The sequence below is a fragment of the Lichenostomus cassidix genome, chromosome 2 (assembly GCF_008360975.1).
Source record: "Lichenostomus cassidix isolate B80296 chromosome 2, HeHo_3.0, whole genome shotgun sequence".
Classification (NCBI taxonomy): Eukaryota; Metazoa; Chordata; class Aves; order Passeriformes; family Meliphagidae; genus Lichenostomus; species Lichenostomus cassidix.
Window position 1 is genome coordinate 123030700 of NC_139482.1, and position 23611 is coordinate 123054310.

General features: G+C 40.9%; 1 protein-coding gene across 4 annotated transcripts in view; it reads right to left on the reverse strand.

The window, feature by feature from the left end:
* TPD52 (tumor protein D52) overlaps nucleotides 1-23611 on the reverse strand; it is a 40855-nt gene that overhangs the window by 5452 nt on the left and 11792 nt on the right. Inside the window, exons 1-5 of one of the 4 annotated variants that reach the window (XM_085053084.1) lie at nucleotides 11926-12386; nucleotides 6847-6962; nucleotides 5052-5200; nucleotides 4061-4162; nucleotides 2966-2992 (exon numbers count right to left, since the gene is read on the reverse strand). In XM_085053084.1, the coding sequence (XP_084909210.1) occupies nucleotides 2966-2992; nucleotides 4061-4162; nucleotides 5052-5200; nucleotides 6847-6962; nucleotides 11926-12097 (566 nt within the window). In that variant the 5' untranslated portion in view covers nucleotides 12098-12386. Of the gene's footprint in view, nucleotides 1-2965; nucleotides 2993-4060; nucleotides 4163-5051; nucleotides 5201-6846; nucleotides 6963-11925; nucleotides 12387-23611 lie in introns of those variants that run through there. The other 3 variants (XM_085053088.1, XM_085053085.1, XM_085053087.1) reach the window with 3 other exon arrangements.

Consider the following 23611-nt stretch of genomic DNA (forward strand, 5'->3'; position numbering starts at 1 on the left):
GCTACATGGCAGGTTTTATTACAGAACTACACTGACACTAACTTAGTTTCAGTCAATATTGGCTCAGTCAATTCCCCTCATGCTGCCAGATGCTTCTCCCTGCAAGAAGTTTAAGGCTAAAGATGATGTAATACATATAGTTACAAACTGTAGACCTGCTCACACTCAAAAACAACTATAGTATATTACAGATCTTTTAACAGGTGTTTATGAAAGTTTAGTTTAACCTCAGAGATCATTTAATAGACTAACTGTCCAGGCATTCATGAAGAATTTACTTGCTGTTGTACAATACACTTCTGTATACACTCAGTATCCATTTTGCAAAATGACACCATAAGATATTACATAGTTTTATCACCCAACGGTCTGGTTTGCAAGAGAACTGAACTAGTTATATGCAGTTGATTTTTTTTAACATAAATCACCTGTTCTTCAAGTAGTGAAAAGAGGCTTAATTAAGCCTTGAACACCTTTATGAAGAAGAGAACTTGTATTTCTTTTCCCAAATGACAGAATGCCACACTAAATCACTCACTCAACTAGGCCATCAAGTTGGGCAGTTTGAAAAAGAGAAGCCCTCTTTGCAATGCTCACAGGCAAACCCCTAGCTTAAAAAAGACAATAAATAAAAAAGTAAGTTGCTCTCCAGTCGTCCATGTATTTTTTATTGCATTAAAGCTTTCTTATCCTTTACACAATAACTTTTTTAAAGCTTCTTCACTGCCTCACATTTTGAAAAGGCACAAGGAGGTATGCTGGAGTCCCTGCCTAGAAAACAAGGCTTAACATACACAGCAGCTAGTTACTTTTTTTAATAGTTAAATTTCCAGCTGATACGCTGATAAGTTATGGTATTTAGGAATCTGTGATCATATATCAGACTTCCAAAGCAAATGAAGAAAGCTATTCTGCAATCTCAGAACAAGGCAAAGATGGACTTTACCCCATCATATGGATGAGGTGCAAGAGGAGCCAAGTGCAGAGTCATGACTGCTCAGAAGCACCATCTTGGCACTAGTGTTGTCTTGCACATAATACTGATGTTGCCTACACAAGGAAGCTTAGCTCATCAACACATTCTTATAAAAGAGAATAAAGGTATTAAGAGGAGCAGAGTTCATTTGCATCATAACAAAGAGCAGAGGAAACAAATACAAGAAGGAAGCAAAAATGCACTGACATTGCACTACCAGTCCTCCTTCCTCTCCATTTCAGCAGTTTCCAAAATCACAGCTCCATCAGCTGCCTCATTCCCTTTTGTAACTACCTACTAAATCACTTTGCATTGCATGAATGAAGACCAGCATGTGATGTTTGCTGCATGGAATATGTAGAAATAGTCCAACACTGAAGAAATCACACCAGTATAGCTCAGAAGTCCCTCAACTAGAACAATACAAGGGAAAGTGAAGCCACAATGAAGCCACCATGTAAGAGTTTAGGAATAAAAATGCACCTGCATATTCAATATTGGTTCAAGTAAGTATCAGACCCATCAACTCTCATTTCCAGGAAAGAATTTAGGCATCTAAACCTTTCTGAAGCTCACACTTGCCCTGGAGCAGTCATATAACCCTGGGACCTAAATTCATTGGGTAAATCCCAGATTAATTTGGTTCTCAAGAAAAACAAAAAAATTAAAGGCTTTTAATCTTTTGTTTTAAGTGCAACTAAGATCTTCAACAGCACTAATTCTTCACACTTTTGTTTTGTTTTCCAAACCCAGCTATTCCTGAGTTTATAATAATACTTTGCATTTCCATTGCTGTGATTCTCCCTGACAAGCACACCAACAGTGTAGACTTCTCTGGTACTGTTACATTCCCTCCCTGTGGCCCAGTTTCTGATAAAGAGTACACAACACCCACAGAGCCACTAACTGGAGTAATTAGGACGCTCTTCTTTTAAGGTATTCCTGAAGCAGAAGAGCGCTCTGAGTCTGTGCTTGTCCTTGTCCAGTGCAATAGTCTAATACTAGTTGGGGAACACCAAAGTCTTAAGGAAGAAAAGTGACTCCTGTTAAGTGAACAGCTGAGCTCTGCATCCAAAAGGAACAAAGAAGTCTTCCAGGCTCCCATTGTCTCACTGATGCTAAAGGGGACATATTTAGGCAAGACAACATCAGCTGCTCTTCTTACACCTCAACAAACTGAGCTCAGTTCAGATTCTGAGTTCTCATAGCATCCTGTGCCTCTGCCCATCTCCTCTCCTGGGACAACCGCTTCCAGTTAGTATTCTAGGAGCCAGATCCCAACATCTTTATAGAGATCTACTGCTGTCTTTAGCTACTTAGCGGGAGAGTACAGAAAAGATTAAGTCAGACTCAGGTATGCATAGATGGGCTGAGAGACAATGGGCAGAAGTTGTTACACAGGAATTTTAACTACTGAGAACACTGAATATTTGCATAGATAGGCAGATCAAAGGTAATGTAGATGAAGTAACTAAAGCACTGGCACTTCTAAAGTAATCAACTCCAGTTTCACTGGACAAACTATGAACAAAGAATGTATAAACTATTTTACATTTAGACTCTAATAATTTGGTTAGAGTCACAATGCTAAAAAGCCATTGTAATAGACACAAAAAGGGAGAAATCTCTACTCTGCCACAGCACAAACACTGTACAGACAAAGAAGGAGGAATCCTGCATGCCATTGACCTCAACACCATATCCTGTCTCTTGATAAAAAACCTTGCAGAATCATTTTAGTGGGTTTCTTTCTTACAAAGAAGAGAGATTAAGTAGTTATTATGTATACTCAAGATTTCATGTTCTGAGATAGTTACCAGCTGAACATGAAGCAACATCTTCCCTGACATTAAGAGAGCTTCAGTTTTACATTAACACTAGAGAAAAGAAGAAATTATCTATTACAGACAAAACTTTTAATTAAAGATTTTAATGGAGACAGTCTGACTACATGCTTAGTTTCAGAAGCAATTCTTGCGCCCACCTTACCTAAAGGAATGTGAAAATGCCTGTAGTCTGCACAATGCCAGAGTAAGCATTAAAGAGAGAAAGGAAGTTCTGATAAATCTGAAGAAAAATATGTAACTATGTAGCTGCACTCAAAAATGTTTTCTCACTAGACTTCAAAAAGCAAGAGGTTAATGGCAGCACTTTAAAATGGCTGATTTTATTACACTGCTTCCAATGCAATAATATTGTGAGAACATGTGAATTTTTATTTGCCCAGTAATTGAAAAATAAGTTAAACAACAATAAATTATCTGTGGAGATGAATAATTGTATAGGTTCCTGTAATAAGAATTATACAATCAAGGAATTGTAAGCTAAGCATCTGATTATACTGCATCCAGCAGGAGTTTTGCAAGCAGCTCAAAATACTTCTAAAAATGACTGGCAGACTTACCTAATGTGCAGGAAGGGCTGTGTCATTTGGCACAAAGTCAAAATATGTTGCATGCCAACAACAGTTAAGAAATAAAAAGTGCCAATAGTCTCTTAAAAATGTAATAAAATCAAGCCACTTCTATGAGGCAGAACATCTTAGAAAGAAATAAAACACACCTGGAAGGAGTCCACACACAAGACAAAACAAACAAACAAACAAACAAAAAACCCACAAAAAACAAACAAATTAAAAACAGTAAACCTACAACAACAAAACAAAAAAAAAGAGCCAAACAACAAAATACAAATCACAAAGAGTTAAAGATATAGGTTGTTTAAATATAGTATTCCACAAGCTGAGAAAGAGAGCAGAAATGACAGTGCTATGTGCATCTCACAGAGGCAGGCAGAGACAGTGCCACCTGCAATCACACTAGAAAAGTAAGAGCAGCAGTGCAGGTAGTAGCACACATTGCTTTTCTCACCTACGTAAAATAAACACCACAGAACTCCTCAGCATCAGTGAGGACATACAAGCAGATTTTGCAGCAAGTCTCTTACCTCCCCTAAGACAGTTGCTGAGGCTTTTGACAGATTAGCTTTTAGAAGTACTAGGTATGTTATCAGCAAAAATTTATTGCAATGATTACCTGCTTAAATAAAAAATGCAATTACTTGGGAAAAGCTAAAGAAACCTACCTGACATCTTCAAATTTCTTGGTTATGACTGAGCCAACAGAAGAAAAAGCAGCAGAAGCCTTCTGACCAGCCTGAGACAGGGTTTCTGATGTTCTCTTGTATCTGTGTTCAAAAAAAACATTTAGTTTTTAGCTATTTTAATAGAACACGTAAGGAACCTTTTAGTTTGTATACATTTGTATCAAATGCAGAGGTACACTTCAGCTAATGGGAAACCTACTTAAGATATTATTTTCAATCTTTGCAGTCCCTTCTGGCTACAGCATCTCAGCCACCTCTGACTTCAGCCCAGGTTCACCAACATGCACCTACTACCCTGCCTCAAAACAGATCCTATCTGCTATTGTAGGACTTACAAAAATGTAAAATAAACTCACACAAAAAACACCCCAATCAACAAAAAAAACCAAAAATTCAGAAAAATACAAAAGAAAACAAAACACAAGAAAACAACAATATGCACACACTGGAAAAGGTCTATTTTTGGTGCCAAGTGTCCAAATTTTTGTACGACACAGTTCTGTCAATAAAATCCAGCATAAAAAGTTTGAGGACATCTGGTTGCATTCTGTGTAGTCATTAATTGCAGAAGGTAACTCACTCTAGACCTTAAGCTAACACTGTAGTTTGGCAAGAGCAGTAACTGAAACTTTGTACTCTTCCTGCAAGAGCTTAGTTTACAACAATTTTGCAGGGTGGAAAAGAAGGGAATTCTGTTGGACTTAGGACACCTTGGTATCCCAGATCTGTCAGACAAAAGAAGTGTGTTAGAATAGCCCATATTTTGGTCATTCTTCTTTTGCATGAGATATGGCTAACAGTGTTCTTTTTTAAAAAAATGATGTTGATTTACCCAGAGAAGTTTTAAAACAACTTAAATGTGTTATTTATACTCATCTCATTTCACAGGAATAGAGTGTTTAGATGTGACACAAGATCTAAACAGTTTTCACTTCAACAGCCTAAACAATCATCATGAGCCGATACATACGCTGTGGTTGATGTAACATCTTGCCAGCTTTTAGTAATGTTCTGCCTTAGTTCCTGTAGTGAGTTAATTCCCAGCTTTCTCTTGATTTCTGCTAGATGCTTCTCTTTGGCAGCTAGCACTTGTGAGAGCGTCTGGATTTCCTCTTCCACCTGTGGCAGGAGAGTTGTTAACAAGTGGTTAACAGTTAACAAGGAATATACCCAACCATTTAACTATGTATGTTTTTAAAGCATCTAGTAAACATCAGTAATAGGAGGGCTAACAGGTTTTTAACACTGCCTCACAGTCATTCCAAATACTAAAAGGGAAATCCAACATAGACTACAATAAGAGCTAGTGAGAAAATAATCTACCTGCAGCTAGCTCTGTTACTGGAATACGTACAAGGAGTTGGTAACTAAAAGACTGCATAGTTAGAAATCATTACCTATGATATGTAAAGGTTGAAGATTAGTCAAACCTGGGACAATTGCCAAGCCTGTATTCTACTTCCACGTCAGAAGAGATACCAATGTGTGACTAGTATCAGGAAGCTGAGAGAATGTCTGACCCATACACAAATTTTATCTTGTTGCTTGAACAGAAAGATTTTTTTTTTTGTGATTTAAGCCAGCACCTGCAGACTTCAATCCAGCCATGAAGTGCCTTCTCCAGAGCAGGTGTGGAAATGGTGGCAGACTGAGCAGACAAAACCCACACAAACACACAACAAACACATAGCACCTGCTCTGCAACTAGAAAACCAGATTGTTTGTATACTTCCTTCTTTACTCAAATGGTCACTGTCTCCTGGAAACACGACCAGAGAGATCAGCACAGTTCTACAATGCCGTTCTGTGAGCTATATAGAAGTGACAGAGGCACTAAGGCCATATGTACAAAGGCAAAGGCAAATCTCCAATCCTACTTCCTCATCCAGGCAAGATCACCCTACTTTAGCGTATCAGGCTGCCCACTCATTTAAGCTCCTTACAGGAGTACAGCTCCTTACTGTACTCCATACAGTATCTTTAATGCACCTTTGTTTTGCATATCTGTCCCAAGTCCAGCATGACATATCCTAGCAGGACCAGCTTTCCCTCACCATCTTTGGCACGAAATGATACTCAGGACTGCCAAATACAAGACAGTATTAAATGTGCTAATTTCACAGCTAACCTTTGTCTGCCAACCTTAGGCTTAAGTTAGTGTCTTTCATAAGGGTCCTAAAGTCACATAGAGCTACTAAAAAAAAAAAAAAAAAAAAAGACTGGCTGCTTAATAAAAACTTGACTTCAGCATGTATCAGGCTTGAATATTTGCCTGTCTGTCCTTCAAAGAACGCTACCTTTTCTCACTCTTAAAAATATTCTGTTATGGACAAGAATAAGAAGATGGCTAGACATTAGCAATACAGTGCCTACACAGATACTACTACAAAGCATTCTTCATGAAAAAAACAACTTTAGCTATTCTCCACCAGTTGAGACAATACTTGGGTTTTGGCTTCCAACCATGTTATCTTTGACTGCTTTTTTACCCCTTTCTCACCTGAGAAAAAAAAAGAAAAGGTTAGGTATTTATGCATCTTGGTTTAAGATTTGTACATTGAGCACTTCCAGCTTAATTCCCATCACCAGAACTGGCTGTTCTTTTCTCCTTGACACCCTTCCTTTCTTTCTGTGCAATACATAGGAATGCCAGCTTTAGACACTCACAGAATAACTATGCAAAGCATTAACTGTATGTTCAAAGACAGCATTATCGCAGATTGTCATTATCAAAACAAATTTAAGAGCTATTTGGAAAGAATTACCTTGGCAAGCTCTTTTCTTAGCTCATCCTGTTCTTCTTCTGAGAGTGTTTCTGCCATACCGACTGTAGCAGCAGCATCCTCTCCAACCTCAGGTATCGAGTCACTCCTCAGCAGCCCTTGAGATGAATAAAGCAGTAAAAGTCAATCATCACACCTGCCAAACAGTAGCTAACATTAGCACACAGCTCTTTTGTGCCAGTGCACAAAGAAAACTGATGAGAGGACACTAAAGTCATGCTCACCAATTACAGGAAGGAAACCAAAGGCGTATTATATTTTGTTCTACCAAGCTGTATTAAAGCTCAATATAATGGCAACTGCTGCTATAACAGGAGATGGAAACCTGTTGAAAACAACACATCCCACTACTCTGTGAAAGAATCCAAGGCGCAGAATGCTATGTCCTGACCAGTGTTTCCTACACAACCCTGCCCAGGAGTCCATGCACACTCTGGTGTCTCATTCATCTGTCACAGAAACTCCAGAAGTGCTGGAGATGCTCAAGACCAATGCAAAGGCTCCCTCCCTTACTACTCTCTGGATCAGATTTAAAAGTGCCCATTCTGAGCGCATTGGGTGCAGCCACAAGCAAGGTTAACAACAGTGGAGAAAATGACTGCATGGCAAGTATGAACTCTTCCCCTGTACCCTGCTTGACCTCTCTGTCCCTAGTAACTGGGACCACCGTGGCTGGCAGGTTGCAGATACCATGGAACTAGAAGTAAGCTGCTCGTTTGCACCTGAACATTAAGACAGATGGGAAGCCCAGAAACAGAGCTTGGGAAAAAAAGGCTATCACTTCAAAGCATGGGAGTGCTGAGAAGGGAGTGATAAAAATGTTCATCCAGTCACACTGCCGCCTCTTCCCCCTCCAAATCCAGAAACCAAAACTCTGCCAAACTGCTATATGAACCACAAACACCCCTATGATCTTCCTCAACTTTTGCTTTCAGGGAAAGGAAGGAGGATGATATTATCTGTATTACAATGATGCACTCACTTTAATGATTCATTTTTTCTTGGTCCTTAGTGCTTTGCAGTAAGATCACTTTAAACACCTTTTAATGCAACATAATTTCCAGCAAAACATTTCCCATTTTGAGTCTTTGTAGATGACACTTAAAGTTTGCCAGAATCAAGGAATTCTGTTCTAATTGCAGAGAGACCAGTTTGCAGGGAGGCAGCATGCTGGAATGGTTGTGGATTCCCAGAACAATTACTTCTCTATTCAAGAGGTAAAATATCTTTACAGATAATAAAAAAAGAAGTTAAATAAATATATTAAAATACAAGAGGAAAGAAATTAGGATTGTTTGCTAAGAAGGAGTGAGGGGAAATGTATGTATACATATATGTGTGTGTGTGTGTGTGTATATATTTATATAAATACATCATGCATCCAAGTTGAAGACACATTAAGTAACATTTCCAATTAATCCCTATAGTAATTAACCATCTAACCAATAAAATTCCATCTTCATTACAGCAGCTTCTGATGGCACTCCATACTGTCCTTTGGTCTGGGAAGCAAAACCTCATTAATCACCATGATTTTGCTGTGAGGTTTCATATCAAACACAATCGCAATCTACAATCACAAGCTACATCACAATCAATTGAAAAGTCAGGGGGAAAAAAGATTCCGTGAGTCTTTAATTAGTTGTAGGCATTCTATGAAACATAATCCTAGCAGCTGTCAAGCCAAAAAAAAGAAGAAACCTTGTTCTTGATCAAATTGCTGAACTCAGGTAAAGCTCAATTCCACAAATTCTTTGCCAAACAGTATGTTTACTGCCTGTATTTGTGTCCAGAACACTTGCCCTGTATAAGGATACTGCTACACGGACAGAACTTTTGTAAATGTTGTTACCACAGAGTGCACTGAGAAGGAGCCCTACAGAAAGAAAATTAAATGTCATTCTGCATTTATTCATGGAGATCCGTGCCACATTTTGCCAGAAATTTTCATGTGTCTTCTACACTGACATAATGTAGGTTCTATGGGTTTCCCAATATACTATTTGCTGTCAGAAATCTAGGGCAGTAAGAACTTCAAAGTCTAATGGCCAAACCAAAGCACAGCACTACAGCACCTAAAACAGAGGATTATGGCTCACGTCTCACAATCAGATAATTCTTGTTTTATACATCTACATAATTCCCTTAATGGTTAAGAATGCCACACCTTTTTGTCAAATTGCTATTTAACCTATCAATTATATATACCTACCCTGAAGGAAAACTAACAACTTGAACTGCATTTCTCCCTGCCACCCTATGACTCCCCCGTATGTTCACCTATGACTCCCGACCTTGTTCTCATCTGCAGCCCTTCAGAGACCACTTGCTTGCCGCTGCAAAAGCCATTTCAGAAAGTTTGCAAGTACCAAAACCACACTGACTCCAGGAGCATTAGCACATCCAGCTGAAAGTCTGTTCAATCTGATTATGAAGAGTCATCTGGATTATATTACCAAAAATAGATCATCAAGTGAATCCACCGGTAGGAAAACATGCCAGATTGTCTCTTGCAGCAACAGTTTCTGTTTGGGGAATGTACCTTCTCGTCAGAAAACTCATTTTTTAGATCGTTCTGCTTCTTGCCTACCAAATGGAATTTAAGGCACAATGCTAAGAAATAAGGGAATGATCACTCCTCCCCTTAACATTCCTAGAGCTTTTAGGGAAACAGGAAATCACTGCTACTCAGAGTCCTTCATACCTCACCCTGCATATCTGACCATGCCTTCCTCTCCTTGCCTTCTGAGCCCCTCCCATTTATTACTTTTTCAAGCTCCACATGAAGTATGTGAACACCTTCCCATCAATCTTCATTCTGGCACCTCTGCTCTCTCACCCTGTCACCATCCACCTCTCAGTTCACTTTGCTCCTGTTCCTCAGTTCAATACCTGCAGGACACAGGGTTCATCCTCGATATGGCAAGGCCAGATGTGCTGGGCTATCTGACCAAGGAGCAGTTGTCTACACAGCTAACAACCCACACACCTCCACAATGGTGTGGCTACAACCCAAATGTATCCCATAAACCAGGGCTGACAGCCAGCAAGATTCTGGCTTTGAGAAAACTTCGTAAGGAAATGTGCACAGCCCACTTTAGATCTTTCTGTGGGGTGTGGGGCAAGAAACCAGGAAATCAGCAATTGGCCAACAGATGGAAATGCTTTGGCCCAAACTATTATTAAGAGAGCATTTCTCACTTGCAGTGTTTTTTCACCAACAGAATTATTATTATTACTTTATATTGTTATGTAAAATTATTATTACAGCTTTCAACTTGTTACCTTTCGTTATGTTAGTTTTCTTGCATCATTAGAGTTGGAAAGGACTTAAAATTCAGTCATTTAGTACTCTGTTATAACCAAGTTTAGCTGAACATTTCATGTCTCTTAAACAAAAACTGGGGGAAAAATTGAGAAGACTTAGATAGTATTGATAAAACTTACCTAGATTTAAGGTCAATTTTTAGGTCTGTATTTCTAAGATTAACATATTATCCCAGCAGTTTATTAGATCTACTTAAATGAATCAAATAAAATCAAGAGCAAATTAGTTGATTAGGACTTCATGGATCACATTCAGGGAAATGGCACTGAAGTCCCTATCATTCTGCCAGAGTAGACAAAGCATTAGAGTAATGCAATTAACACTCAGTTTTTCTGATTTGGGGTTTGCTTTGGCCAGTTTCAACTCAACTCATGCTCTATTTTTACCATAAATTCCTACCTCCCTGGCCTGAATTCAGAAATCAGCAGCAAACAGGAGCAGTTTAAGGAAGTACTTGTCATTTCATATAAGCAGCCTAGGGGTGGGGGCAGGTTAACCTCCACAAAGCTTTCTTTTAGACCGACATGTTCTGCATCCAACACTCCAAATGAGCATTTTGGTTATCACTATACAGTCGGCAGAGCTAAAGAAAACAGGTGCTTGTTACAGTTCAGGAGAACAAGCAGTTGCAAGGTTATAAGACCACTCCAACATTTGAGTAACATACAGTACTACAGAGCATGTTTATTTTGCAGTTTATAAGAAAGATCAAATTTAAGCGCCTCCCGTTTATATCAGTGAAGAAGCCAAAGTGAGACATATTTCTTCAACCTGGGGGAGAAAATTCTTGGGCTTCTCCCAACTGCTAATCAGATATTAATTCAAAGCAAATGAAAAACAAAGCCCAGCAAAGGGTGCTGGTAACGGTGATGGGAGATGCAGTAATTGCAGAAGTGAAAGATGACCACTGTTTCCCAGTAGCCCCTGGCTAATCAAGTTCACAGGGGGTTGTTCTAGTTCACAGAGCGGTACCCCAAGGGATGCACATCTCTTTAAAGTTTTAAGTAACAAGCCCATCAAAAGAAAAGTTAACACCTGTGTTACTTTGCTTTGCCACACCTGAAGTAGGTCTACGCTTTCTATATTTAAAATTACTTTGCAAGATTACATCTAGCAGCAAGGGATGGAACGGAATGACAGTAAAACCAGATTAGGATGTGTCAGGAGGCACAGCCATAGGTGTACTGTACAACAAGTTACCAGCTAGAAACTCATAGGGTTAAGCACTAGATGGATGCCACTGCAGCATAGCACAGGGGAGCCCCAGAGCACTTAGTATCTGCAGGTGGAAGGTTTGCAGCATTTTAAATGCGAGGTGGAATGGAATAAAGGTTTTAGAGGGCATTTTCATGAATCAGTGAGATTTTCAGTGTTAAGGCAAAGGCAGATTTTAGACTATCCAGAGCTCTGAAGTCCTACTAAAAATGCAATTTCTACTTCAGCCCCCCCCAACAAAAAAGCTAATAGAAACTAGGCAAACTATTCCTATCTTGCAGAAGTTGCCTTTTTATTCCTGATTTTTTTTTTTGCATCTTTATTTTCCTTCAAACTGCCTATCTACTGAAGAAATAACAAATACTGTAAAGCTGCTAAATGTGTAACACATGAGATATTACTTTCATGACACACTGAAGCTAATACACTACCAGAATTAACAGCAGGCCAAGTTTTACAGATATTAATTGCTAAGTATTTCATGTAGAGATTTTGAGAAAGGAAAAGAAGGAAGTTACCAGACTTTGCCAGTGTAGGTGATCCAGGTGGAGAAAGGTTTATGCTAGGCGACAAGTAAAGATAATTTCTGTTCACTCCAGCATTGAAATCGAAGGGCGATTTGTAATCCTCGTACAGATCCATACCAGACAGTTCAGAGCGCGCAGCCATCCTCTTCTTCCACTGAAGCATTCATCTTCGCTTTCTGGGGTGACCCAGACAGCAGGATTCAGAAACCCTCCATTTCTTCACATGACACTCACTCACTGTGCCTCCTCAGAGAATTCAGCTCTGCTACATATGATAGAGCCATCTAGCAAGCAATTTCTTAGCCATCTTGTAGCTGCTGCTGTTTACATGGCACAAAGTTAAGTTCCTGTAAATTTATAACTGAGGCTGAAATTAAACAGACCGTTCCTTTAACAAACATTCACAGTGCACCACTCATGGCTTCTGGAAGAGCCTTGGTCCTCTGCAGAACTGCATCAAGTGTTTCCAATCATTTAAATAAAAAAAGGTCAGCTGACTGCAGCTACACCAGGATATCCTTAATCTTCTAGGACACAAAAGGATTACTAGCCGTAATCTATCCTATATACCATCTGTGTTGGACTTTTTCCTCTGATTAATGGAAAATTCTGCGTGCATAGCTATTTCTCCAGCTGCTTCCATCAGTGTAATAACCACTAGTTAGAACCCAGTCTCTGCTGCCCAAGTATCACACTGTAGTGCGAGTTCAGAATAGGAGAGAGCAGCACTCTGCTCTGAAGGTGGCCTATAAACACCACCTACGTTTATTGATGAACATTCTAATGTGCATTACCATTTTTGCTCATGAGGCTAAACATATCTGGCTCTGAGGAGTTTTGAGGATTTGTTCAGATTGATTTTTTTTTTAACATTATTGAAGTGTGCTGCCCTATGTCCTTGGTGCTTCAACCAGCATTGTTTAGAGCAGCCAGTAATGCCAGGAACCAGTAATGTATTGCCTGAAATGCATTTATGTTTTGACACATATACCATAAAGAAAGATCAACTTACATAAGCAATCTGACTTCATGCCAGGCTTTTAAGATTTAACCCTGGGAAACAAAAATGCTTCTTACCTGAAAGAGGCACTCAGCACAGTTTTGCAGTACTTCACTATGTTGTTTTTTTTTTTTTATTTCAAGGTCAGCTTCTTTCACTGAAAAGGCAAGCTTACTAGCAATGCAGATCACCTTTACGGCTGAGCAACAATTGCTTCCCAAAATCTACACCTTCACCTGGGATCCTCACTGCAGCCTGCACACACAGGAGCATAATCAAATGGAACTTAATCTTTTCCTGCACAGTAAGAGTGACTTTTTCAACAGAGCTAATCAGACATTATTCCAGAGAAGTGAAGGAGCCTCGCAGCATACCAAAGTCAAGTCCAAGCAAAGCACTCCCTATACAGGAAGAAAGCACATCCCTTCTTGAATTTTGACTTCCCACTTCCACTGCAGTCAGTGGGCACAGGAACAGACCTTCCAGCTAATTAAAAAGCAGCTCCTTCAGGCTACAGACCTACATTCACTTCTGGTGCAGAGTACCTGCAGGCTCATAACAATGAGAATGCTGGAGCCTGAAACACAGGTCTCTGCTATTTTCCACTTCTACTGAAAAGAAGAAAATAGAATGCCCCTCTGCATTTCTGACGCGTGGCTGTGATATCTACTAGAAATACTGCAAAGTTCACCTGACAAAGGTCAAAGCTTTGGTCACAGATTCTAGTTAAAGCATCCAGAGGCAGCAGAGAACAGTAACGGAGCTACAGTAAAAACATACTCTATTAACTAAGTCTGTTAATATGAATAGCTACAGATTCTGCTTTGCAGCTCTCCTTTGTGTACATCAGCAGTCAGGGACTGCCTTCTGTGCTAAAGGCTCAGGCAGTAGCTGTATTAACTGGGTTAGGCAAAATGACAAGTTATCAGATGTGGCACACAAAGAGCTGGGTGTTTTCTACCATCACTCTCCTGACTCAGAAATAGAGAGAAGGTGAGGCTACACCCTATGACTTTTTCCCAATCCTAGACAATCACTCAGTGTAACACCAGTCAGTGCTAGCTGGCTTCAACTGCAAGTAGCTATTATAGGAAAAAGCACCCCTTACAAAGATCTGTTGTTACCTGCTAACAATCAATAATACCATTTCCTAGGCATTTTCTGGAGCCAACATTATATTATTCTCTTTTACAGGATATTCCCTACATTCAGTTTTACCCCTTACCACCCATTTGAAAAAATTTGGCACTCTTCCTACATCTTTATAGTGCAAAAGTTAGTTTCATGTCCCTAGAGCCATCTGGATTGCCAGTTTCAGCCATCAGCCTGGCCTGCCACCCCTACAGAGAGAAGCCTGTATGGGCCAAACCCTTCAACATCTCTTTGGTGTAAACAGAGATGCATACAGGATGTGGCTCACTTCTGGAACATATATTTGGCTTACAGGGAAGATTTGCTGAATTACAAATCTGAGCCTCCACCCAACAGACTGAATTCTGCTTTTGCTCTGGCTTAAACATAGCCTGAGCACAAGCCCAGAAGTCACCCAAGACAATCTCTAGTTTTTAGAAAAATTACAGAAATATTACTGTCCTAAGATCACTGCCAAGAGAGCGACACCATACAAGCACTCCTTACTTCAAGTTGCTTTCTTTGCTCAGATTAATCTTGTTTATAGTGGCCATACAGATGGGTTGCTACAGGACCTCCCAAACACATCACCTAAATACATCAGCCTCCTGCTCTCTTACCTGCAGGAGTTCACAGGAGTGTTGCTCCTCACTTGTTCTCAGGAACAAATACTACCTGGTGATGAAGGAAGCTGTTTTGCTGAACAAGCTTCTTCCTCATCACTTAGGGAAGTTTGATGGTTTCCACACTGAAGCACAAGTCAGTCCATCTGTAAAGAGAAAGGACTGAAGTCCACCCTTCCAAACCTGCTGTAGGACAACTTCTAGGCTGTCATCCCTAACTCATCCACTTCAGGGAAGACAAGTGATCCCCTGCCAGCCATAACAACCATTTTATCTGCTCCTTCCCCAGTGGTTCCTTAGAACAGCCAAGGATTCGGGGCAGAGCAAGGCAGCACTCCCCCTATACTGCCCAAAGCAAGTCTGAAGAAGATAGGTTTTACTAGCTGTGGTGCAAGTGGAGGAGAATGAATCCCTCTTCAAGGGATTTTCCAAATTCAAGTGAAGGCCCAAGGAAACAAAGCAGGAAGGGGATGACAAACAGCAGCTGCACAGAACCAAAAGGCAAGGTTTTGCTCTGCAGCATGAAGCTTTTTGACCAGTTTAGCAGCTCTTGACTGTCACAGCTAGGCAGTGACAGGAATCAAGATTTCTCTACAATATGAAAACAGGCTCATTATGAGGTCTTTCTAAAGGGCCCTCCCCAGGACCAAAATATCCTATTGGATGGGCTTCCTCCTTCAGAGCACATGTAGCTGGGTGGAGGTGGAACTGAGACTGTAGAGCCATACCCTAATAGACAGACATGGCCTTCCCAGGCCAAGACACACACATTTCAGAGCTGAAGTTTAAGTTAGGCTTCTGTTACATGGCTTAGAGTAGTTACTGTGCATCCTCAAGTATCTCTGTTCTTTGCCCTGCATTGCAAATTCAATTTTACTGTGTACCTCGGCTGCTACTGCAGGTACCAGCTGTGAGGCAGTTCCTGCAAACATCTTGAAGCCTAAGGAAGGAGCTGTTCCAGAGGCAAGCAGCAGTGGGGTCTTGCTTACTATGCAAGAGATTAAAACCAAAGATTTTGCTGTTCCAGAACAAGTACTCATTTGCCTTAAACATCTCAGGATAACTAAGAGGTTAGTACTTAGAAGTCATCTATGCCATTTTAGAAGCTGGTATCTGACAGTCTGGCACAAAGGTAGATACCTTATGTCAAGAATGATTGAACCAATTACTAACAAGTTCAACTGAATGTCACAAAGCATCTTGGGAAGGTTAGGCAAGCCCCAGCAAAGCACTACTACCACAATTCCTACCATTAATCATGTTGTAATCCCCTCTGTTAAGGTTATAGTGTACTTAAAGCTTTCCCAGGTAACTATTTTGCATTAACAGTCAGTACAGATTGTGCACGTCATTAATCATAAGGGAGGGAACTCCCTCCACAGCTAGAAAAGCTGTTAAATTTGAGCAAACACTGTTCACCAGGTATTTGCCTGCTTAGTCTCAGACGTGTTTCTTTCTTCAGATCGCACCTACTAAGCTGGTCTGCAGCTTTCACCTTAACTCAAAGTTCTAGCACAATTTAAGTATGGCAATACAGTATTAAAGCACTTCTACTTTGATGTTAGCTAAGAAAGGGTAAGGTGTTATGGTAGCCTTGCAGAAAAACTGTTTTTCCCACATATTGGTCTAGCAGAACAATAATTTGTTTAAACATGAAAACATTACACCCCTCTTTCCCTACAGAAACCAAACCCTGATCAAGTATGAATGAATACCCCCTCCGGGCTTTGAAGAAACTGAGCTATGTATTCAGTAGTGTTTCATACAAACAGTTAAACTCAGGAAAGGCTACCACTCATGTCTCAGGATTGGAGGAGTGCAGACACTACTTTACAACATGATCTAAACAATATTTTGGGCAAAGCAATCCAAATAACCAGTCCACCTTCACCACACTGAACATCCTGTGTTTGTGTCCTGATTATACCTGGAGCTACCAAACTTGTGCACCACAGCCCATACTTTTGGCAAGGCTATCATTGACTCCTGCACTTAATCCACCAAGCCAAAGAGAATGGGGGAAAATGAGGGGAAGACTTTGTTGACAAAGAGGGGGAAGAGGTGCCAGAGGTACTTGCCATTTGGAAGGCATAGCAGTAAAGTTCAGTCTCTTATTTCAAGGTTGCCTGTTAAGATTCAATTGCCTTCTCAGCCTATACTTGGTTTGAATTTCATCCTCTGCAGTCTTCTAAGAAGCGAGATTGACTAGAGGCTTTCCATTAACTGTGTCTGGGACAAAGACTTCCAGCCAGGTCTTCCACCAGCCCCATCCTTCTCAGGTAGGTCCCAATCAGGCAGCAACAGTCAGGCTCCTCTCCCCACTCCAACCGAGTTTTATACAGCATAAGCCATTTTAAAAGCCATAAAGCTACTTAAGCATCTTAAGCCAATCTAGGTTCTGTAGCATCAATTTGATCTCCAAAGTCTTACCAGTTTACAGACAAGTAAAGCCTTTCAACACCTGATCTGAGGCCTTAAAATTGCATTAAGAGACAAAGATGCTGTGAAGCAATAGGACAGAAGCCCGAAGACTAAACAAGCCTGAAATTCATACTTTAATGCTCCTATTTCCACACTGTGCTCTCTCCCCTCCTTTTCACAGCAGACACTTCCTTCAGTCCCCTGAGATTTGTGCATGACATGAATGGAGCTGCATAGCTACAGCAGTTCCTGAACAGTAGTAGCACAGACTTCTGCAGCCCTGTTAGTAATGGTCAGCAGAATGTGGTTCAAGGGTCAAGTATCTGCTGTCTTCTAGCAGAATATTATTCTCAATGCTTCAGCCTCCCCCACATGCTTTCTCTGGAAAAGCTCTGCCTGATGCAACTCCATTGTCCAGTACAGTTCTTAGTACAGAAATATCTTCTCTAGCACTTTGTTAAGCCTAAGGGCTGCCTTCACTTACCCTTATTAAAGCAAACAAACAAAAAAACCCAAAAAAACCCAAACAAACCAACAACCACCACCTCTTAGAATGATCGCCATTCTCCCAAGATGTATCTCCCTGCAACACAAACACTTCTGAATGTTACAGGTAAGGATCACGGGGCTGCCAGTATTGCTTTTTTCTTAGCCCACAGTCTCAGCCCACAGTATTTCAGACAGCTGACGCATGTCTTGGCGAAGGCAGAAGTTCTCTCCTCCTCTCAATCCAATTATAAACTCAGACTAATTTCCTGAGCTCTTGTGAGGGAGTGGATCCACGCTTCAGCATATTTTGCCACTAGACAAGCTGATACTACAGTAAAATTCTTAACCCATTCATATCAGATGAAATTCTCTGTATTTGCACACATTCTCTACTACAAGTGTTCCAGCATGTAGAAGATTAGGCAGAAATCCCTGATTTATGATAAAGTTGTGTGTCTCAAATAATGCTCAAAGCAGTCACATTTGTCAGCTCCAACAGGCGAAAAGCTTTGAAATCTATGGAAAGGGTCCAGGCCAAAGGACAAAGTAGCACCCCAGATCCAGTAATCAGAATTTCACACTGACTTTGGAGAAGTCAGATCAAACTCTGTCAACACAGAGCAACACTTCCAAGTGAGATTAGCAGAGTCAAAACACTGTCAGGTAGATTTTAGAGGAATGTATTTAGTTATTTTACTTCAGCCACTTGTCCCAGTTATGCTGCAGTTCTCTATAGACTCCAATCTCTGACAAGAGACTGACCCTGTCAAAAATGGGAAGAAACAGTGCTGAGCTGCAGCTAGATGTTAGTTAGAAAATATTAGGAAGAAAAGATTGTAGTGCAGAAATGGGATTGTTTAAAACAAAGTTTTAGTATGTAACCTCTCAATCCAATTAAAAGTTTTACTTGAGTGAGTCCAACTGGAGTGACTCCCAGCCTCCCTCAGAAAACGTCTGCTTTTCTGCACTCTTAAAGCAAACCTCCCTCTTTTAAGACAGCATCCCAGAGCTTCCATTTCTGAAAAGCAGCTTCAGAAAAGTCCACCATCCCTACTGTACAGTACCATATCCCACCATTAAATTGATACTGAGGTTTTAAGAACAAAGCAGATTTGATTACACATTAAATGGAATCACATATAGTGATAACTAAAAATTTTAAAAGCACCAAAAGAGCACTATCTATAGTCTTAGCAGTATCTTAATAATACCAACAAAATCTTCAATGCTTGTGGTACACAGTAGCTTCCACCAGGTAATTACCATGTTCATGCCTGGATTTGGTGTAGCACTGAAATTGCATCATTTACTATCAAGGGCAGAAGTACAAAGCACAGAAGCAACCAGGCAGCACACAATTTGATGCAAGCAACAAGGGCTTAAGGGTAAGTACTTCACAAAATCCATGCTTGGAGATATTCAAAAGCCATGTGGACATGGTCTGTGGACACGGATATTAAAGACCAGTCATCTTTTATATTTTTATCAATGACACAGATAGTGGCATCAAGTGCACCTCCAGCAAGTTTGTAGATGACACAAAGCTGAGCTGTGCAGGTGACACAACAGAAGGACAGGATACCATCCAGAAGGTCCTGGACAAACTTGAGAAGTGGGCCCATGAGAATCTCATGAAGTTCAACAAGTGCAAGGTGCTGCACCTGGGTCAGAGCATTCCCAGATACGAGTACAGGCTGCTAGAAGTCCTTGAGAGCAGCCCTGCAGAGGAGGACTTGGGTGGATAAAAAGCTGGACGAAAGCCACCAGTGTGCACTTACAGCCCAGAAGGCCAAACACATCCTGAGCTACATTGAAAGCAGAGTGACCAGGAGGTGATTCTCCACCTCTACTCTGCCCTCGTGAGATATCACCTAAAGCACTGCAGCCAGCTCTGGGGTCCTCAGCAAAGGAGGACACTGACCTGCTAGAGCTAGTCCAGAGAAGGGCCACAAAGATGATCTCTCTATGAGAGATCCTACAAAGACAGGCTGAGAGAGCTGGGGTTGTTCAGCCTGCAGAAGACTCCAGGGAGGCCTCACTGCAGCCTTCCAGTATGCAAAGGGGACTTAAAAAAGAGGAAGAGCAACTTTCTACACAGGCAGATAGTAATAGGACAAGGGGACACAATTTCAAACTAGAAGAGGAGAAATTTATATTAGACATTAGTAAGGAATTCTTTTATCAGAGGGTGGTAAGGCACTGGAACAGGTTGCCCAGAAGTGGTGGATGCCCCATCCCTGGAAGAGTTCAAGGTCAGGTTGAATGAGCCCTGAGCAACCTGACCTATTTAGTGGGCGGCATTCCTGCCCATGTCGGGGAGTTGGAACTGGATGACCTCTAAGGTCCCTTCCAACTCAAACCATTCTATGATATGGTGCTGGGCAACCAACTCCAGGTGGCCCTGCCATTCTAACAGAGGGGGTGAACCTCCAGAGGTCCTTCCCACCTCAACCATCCTGTGATTACCACAATGGCTGTACTAAGTCACAGGGTGCTCCCTTAGATTCTCCAAGGATCCACCAGGGACCTCACTTCTTCAGGAACACAAGGGGTCCTGGCACCCTGCCTTCGGGGAGGTCTGTGGCCCATCCTTCATCTTGTGAAATAGATTTGCAAATACCTACCTGCTGAAAGATTAAAGTTCCTTTTTCTTCCACACTTTCTAAACTGAGATATGGACAGACTTCACAGGAGACTTTTCACTTCCACACATCTTCCCAGTGTATTGGAGTATTATGTTGGCTGACAAGCAAAGCAAAAGCACTTGCAGCAGTAGAGACTACTTGGGTTTTTGTTAAGAGGCTGCAGGAAAAAGTAGCTGACTAGTTGGGACAGATTCTGAGAGGGGGATAAAGTCCCAGATTTTCATAAAATGGACAGACTTACACTTTGCTCACTAAATGAATGAGCAAGCAACTTTTTGGGCCTGACATGTGACTCCAGACACAGAAGAAGCTCTTGGCAAGCTATAAAAGCCATCTACTTCCCCCTGACACCCCTTTCTCCAGGAAGGAAGTGAATGTATGACTCTGCAGGAGGAAAAGTTCACTCTTGTACAGAAAGAAAAAATTAAGGCAGACAAATAAGCTACCAGTGTCACTCAGCTAAAGCTGCCTTTTAGCAGGAGCCTCTCCTTCCTTTACCCTTTATCAACTGCACAGAACCCAAGGAAACTAGGTTCAAGTTAAGTCTTTGAATTCCCTTCTCAGATTCCTCAATTTATTTTTCATCCACTCACGTAGTTTCCTTTATTCCTCCAGCAACTCTCTCTAGCGCATGCTCTCAGGTTCCCCTAGCAAAGCTCCTCAGTCCAGCAAAAATCTGACACAAAAGCTTCCAAATGTGTCAGTTCATCTAGAGATGTCAGCACGCCCTTTAGAAGCACTGGGAGAGTCACTTCCATGCTCAGGGCACAGTAATTTTTAGCACTATCACACAAATCTCACCAAAATAGTCAGAGCACAGTAATCTCCAGGTGGGCTTCCACAAAGGAGGCACACGTAACACCAACAGAAGTGACATTTTCTAGAAGCATTGCTAATTTTACCACACATGAGTTACTGGCAGCATGGTTAAGGTGCACTCCTGCTGTAGCCTGGCACCTTATTTAACTATGCATGATAAAGATCAGCTTTTTGCTTAGCAATAATGGCAAACCACTAGGTTGATACCATTTTTTCTCCCTTCTCAGGACTTGACTCTCATTAAGTTTAAGACTTTGACTGGTGCTGCCAAACAAGTGTACTTGCATAACAAATTGCAATTTCTCAAACACAAGCAACTGCAAGTAGCAAGCTATATAGAAATGCTATTAACATTTTTGCTCTTGGCTTATCGGAGCACATAGTATGAAATGTCTGTGAAACTGCAAAACTCTGCCTAGTCAGCAGCAGAAGTGCACTAGTACAATAAATACACAGATATATATGCCCCAGGAATCTCTCAGGTCATAAGAACCTGTTCCTGATCCCCCTTCTTCAACCCATCAAGTCACACCTTTAGACCTTTAGTAATGGGTTTTGCTACAAACCCTTCAGAGAACCAGCCTGTCCATGAAGTACCTAAAAGCCGACAGTAGACACTGAACCAATTACAGCTTATCCAAGCAGATAAGCCCATAATGAAGACAAGCCCTCATTATTCATCTACATTTCTCATACTGCAGAGTTTTGGTGAACCCTCCTAAAGTTAAAAAGTAAGACCTAAAAAAGGAGGCCTAATGGCACAACATGAGATTGCTGGTATAAAGTACTTGTGCATCAGTTCACTATTATTGACAATCTCTCACTAGAAAACCCAGATTAGGTTGTTTTCTCTGCAGCATCAAACAAGATACATTACCTAGTCCTTCAGAGTCCAGTACTTTACCAGTGACCCACTCAACTCTGTAGTGCTTGAAGTGTTGTGACCAGATGGAATGTGGCTGCTGCTTGCCCATACTGCTAAATGCCACATCCAGCTAGGCAGCACCAATTCCTACAGTGCTTCCAAACTGATTTGGAGCAATGGCTATCACTGCTTAAAGGACCTCAGACACATCCTGCCAGGGCTGCAAATTGAACAAACTCAGGATGTGGGCTTGAATACTTCTGCACTGCTCTTAATCTCATTTAAGAGATAAGAGGGAGAATCCTGCAACTGCACATTCAGCGACCAGCAGCAATTCACTAACAAACCAACTGCACTGACTAGCTTTTTTTTTTCCCTAATATAATGCAGATAATGCATCTTACCTTTAGAGTGTTATGATGACTGAAGTTGCCATTATATTAATAAGTACTCTGAGATTTTATCTGATTGGTATGTCCTTGACTGACTTTTAATGCTGCTTGAGCTGTGTAAATCCTTTTAAGAGACATTTGCCCCTACTCCAAGTCACACTAGGACAGTAAATTAAATGAAACTGTTAGCCTAGAGAAACACTGCTGTCACATAAATCAACGGACAGTCATAAAACTCTAATCACTCCAAATGCTGAAGGTGGCAAAGAAAAGGATAAAGAAAGCTTGTCCAGTGATGATTCCACAAAAAGACAGCTTAAAAGGACTTCCAGGTCCTAGAAGACTTAAGTATACCCACTTTCATCAGATCAGACTTTGGACATGAGACACCACTTTTTGCTGCTGGATGACATTACAGGCAACCTGTGTTTCCTTTTTAACAACCTATGCATGTTCAGCTCATAAAAGTACTAATCTCTCAAGATCCCCAAGTGATATTTATATACTTATGCACAATCAAATTGTGTCCCAAGCCATTCCTCAAAAAGAGAAGTTTTCCTAAATATCAGCATGCTTGCATAAGCATCCAGGCTCCTCATTTATATTTTGCGGCAAAGTAGGTAGAACTACTTTAACCATTCGTTTTACTGAAATAATATATGATAGTGGACAAAACTGCAAAGATCTATCTAATGAACACAAAGTCAGGCAGGCATTTTTCCTGATTCTGGTGCAGTTGACATGATGGAAACCACAGGGGGAAGAAAGAAGTCTAGGACCAAAGCTTGCAGGATATTGTGCTTCATCTCTAAAAGCACGCAGGAAAGGAAAGTAAGGGACGGGGTGATTGGTTGGGTTTTTTTTAGTTTTATGTGGTTTTGGTAGTTTGTGGGTTTTTTATGTTGGGGTTTGTGGTTGGGTTTTTTCAGCAAAGAAAGCACGCCTCCACTGATTTCAGTGAGCAGCTGCTCCAGAACTGCACTGTTCCACAAGTTGCCTCCTCCCAGTATTTGACCTGGAACAGAACATCAGTGCAAACTCCAAGAATAAAGCTTTACACTGCTGAGTGAAGTCTAAGTTTAGCATCACTCCCTATTGCACAAGCTAATCCACCACACAGCCCACTTCACAACTATAAATGTCAAACAAAAAAATACATATATTTATAGTCATTCTAAGTACTGGTCATGCTCTAGTTTAATGGATCCATTCTGTTTAACAGAATAGCCTGATAAACTTTTCAAAACTTATGCTTAAGAACTGCTCTAGCTGGTACCCAAAAGGTTATTTTT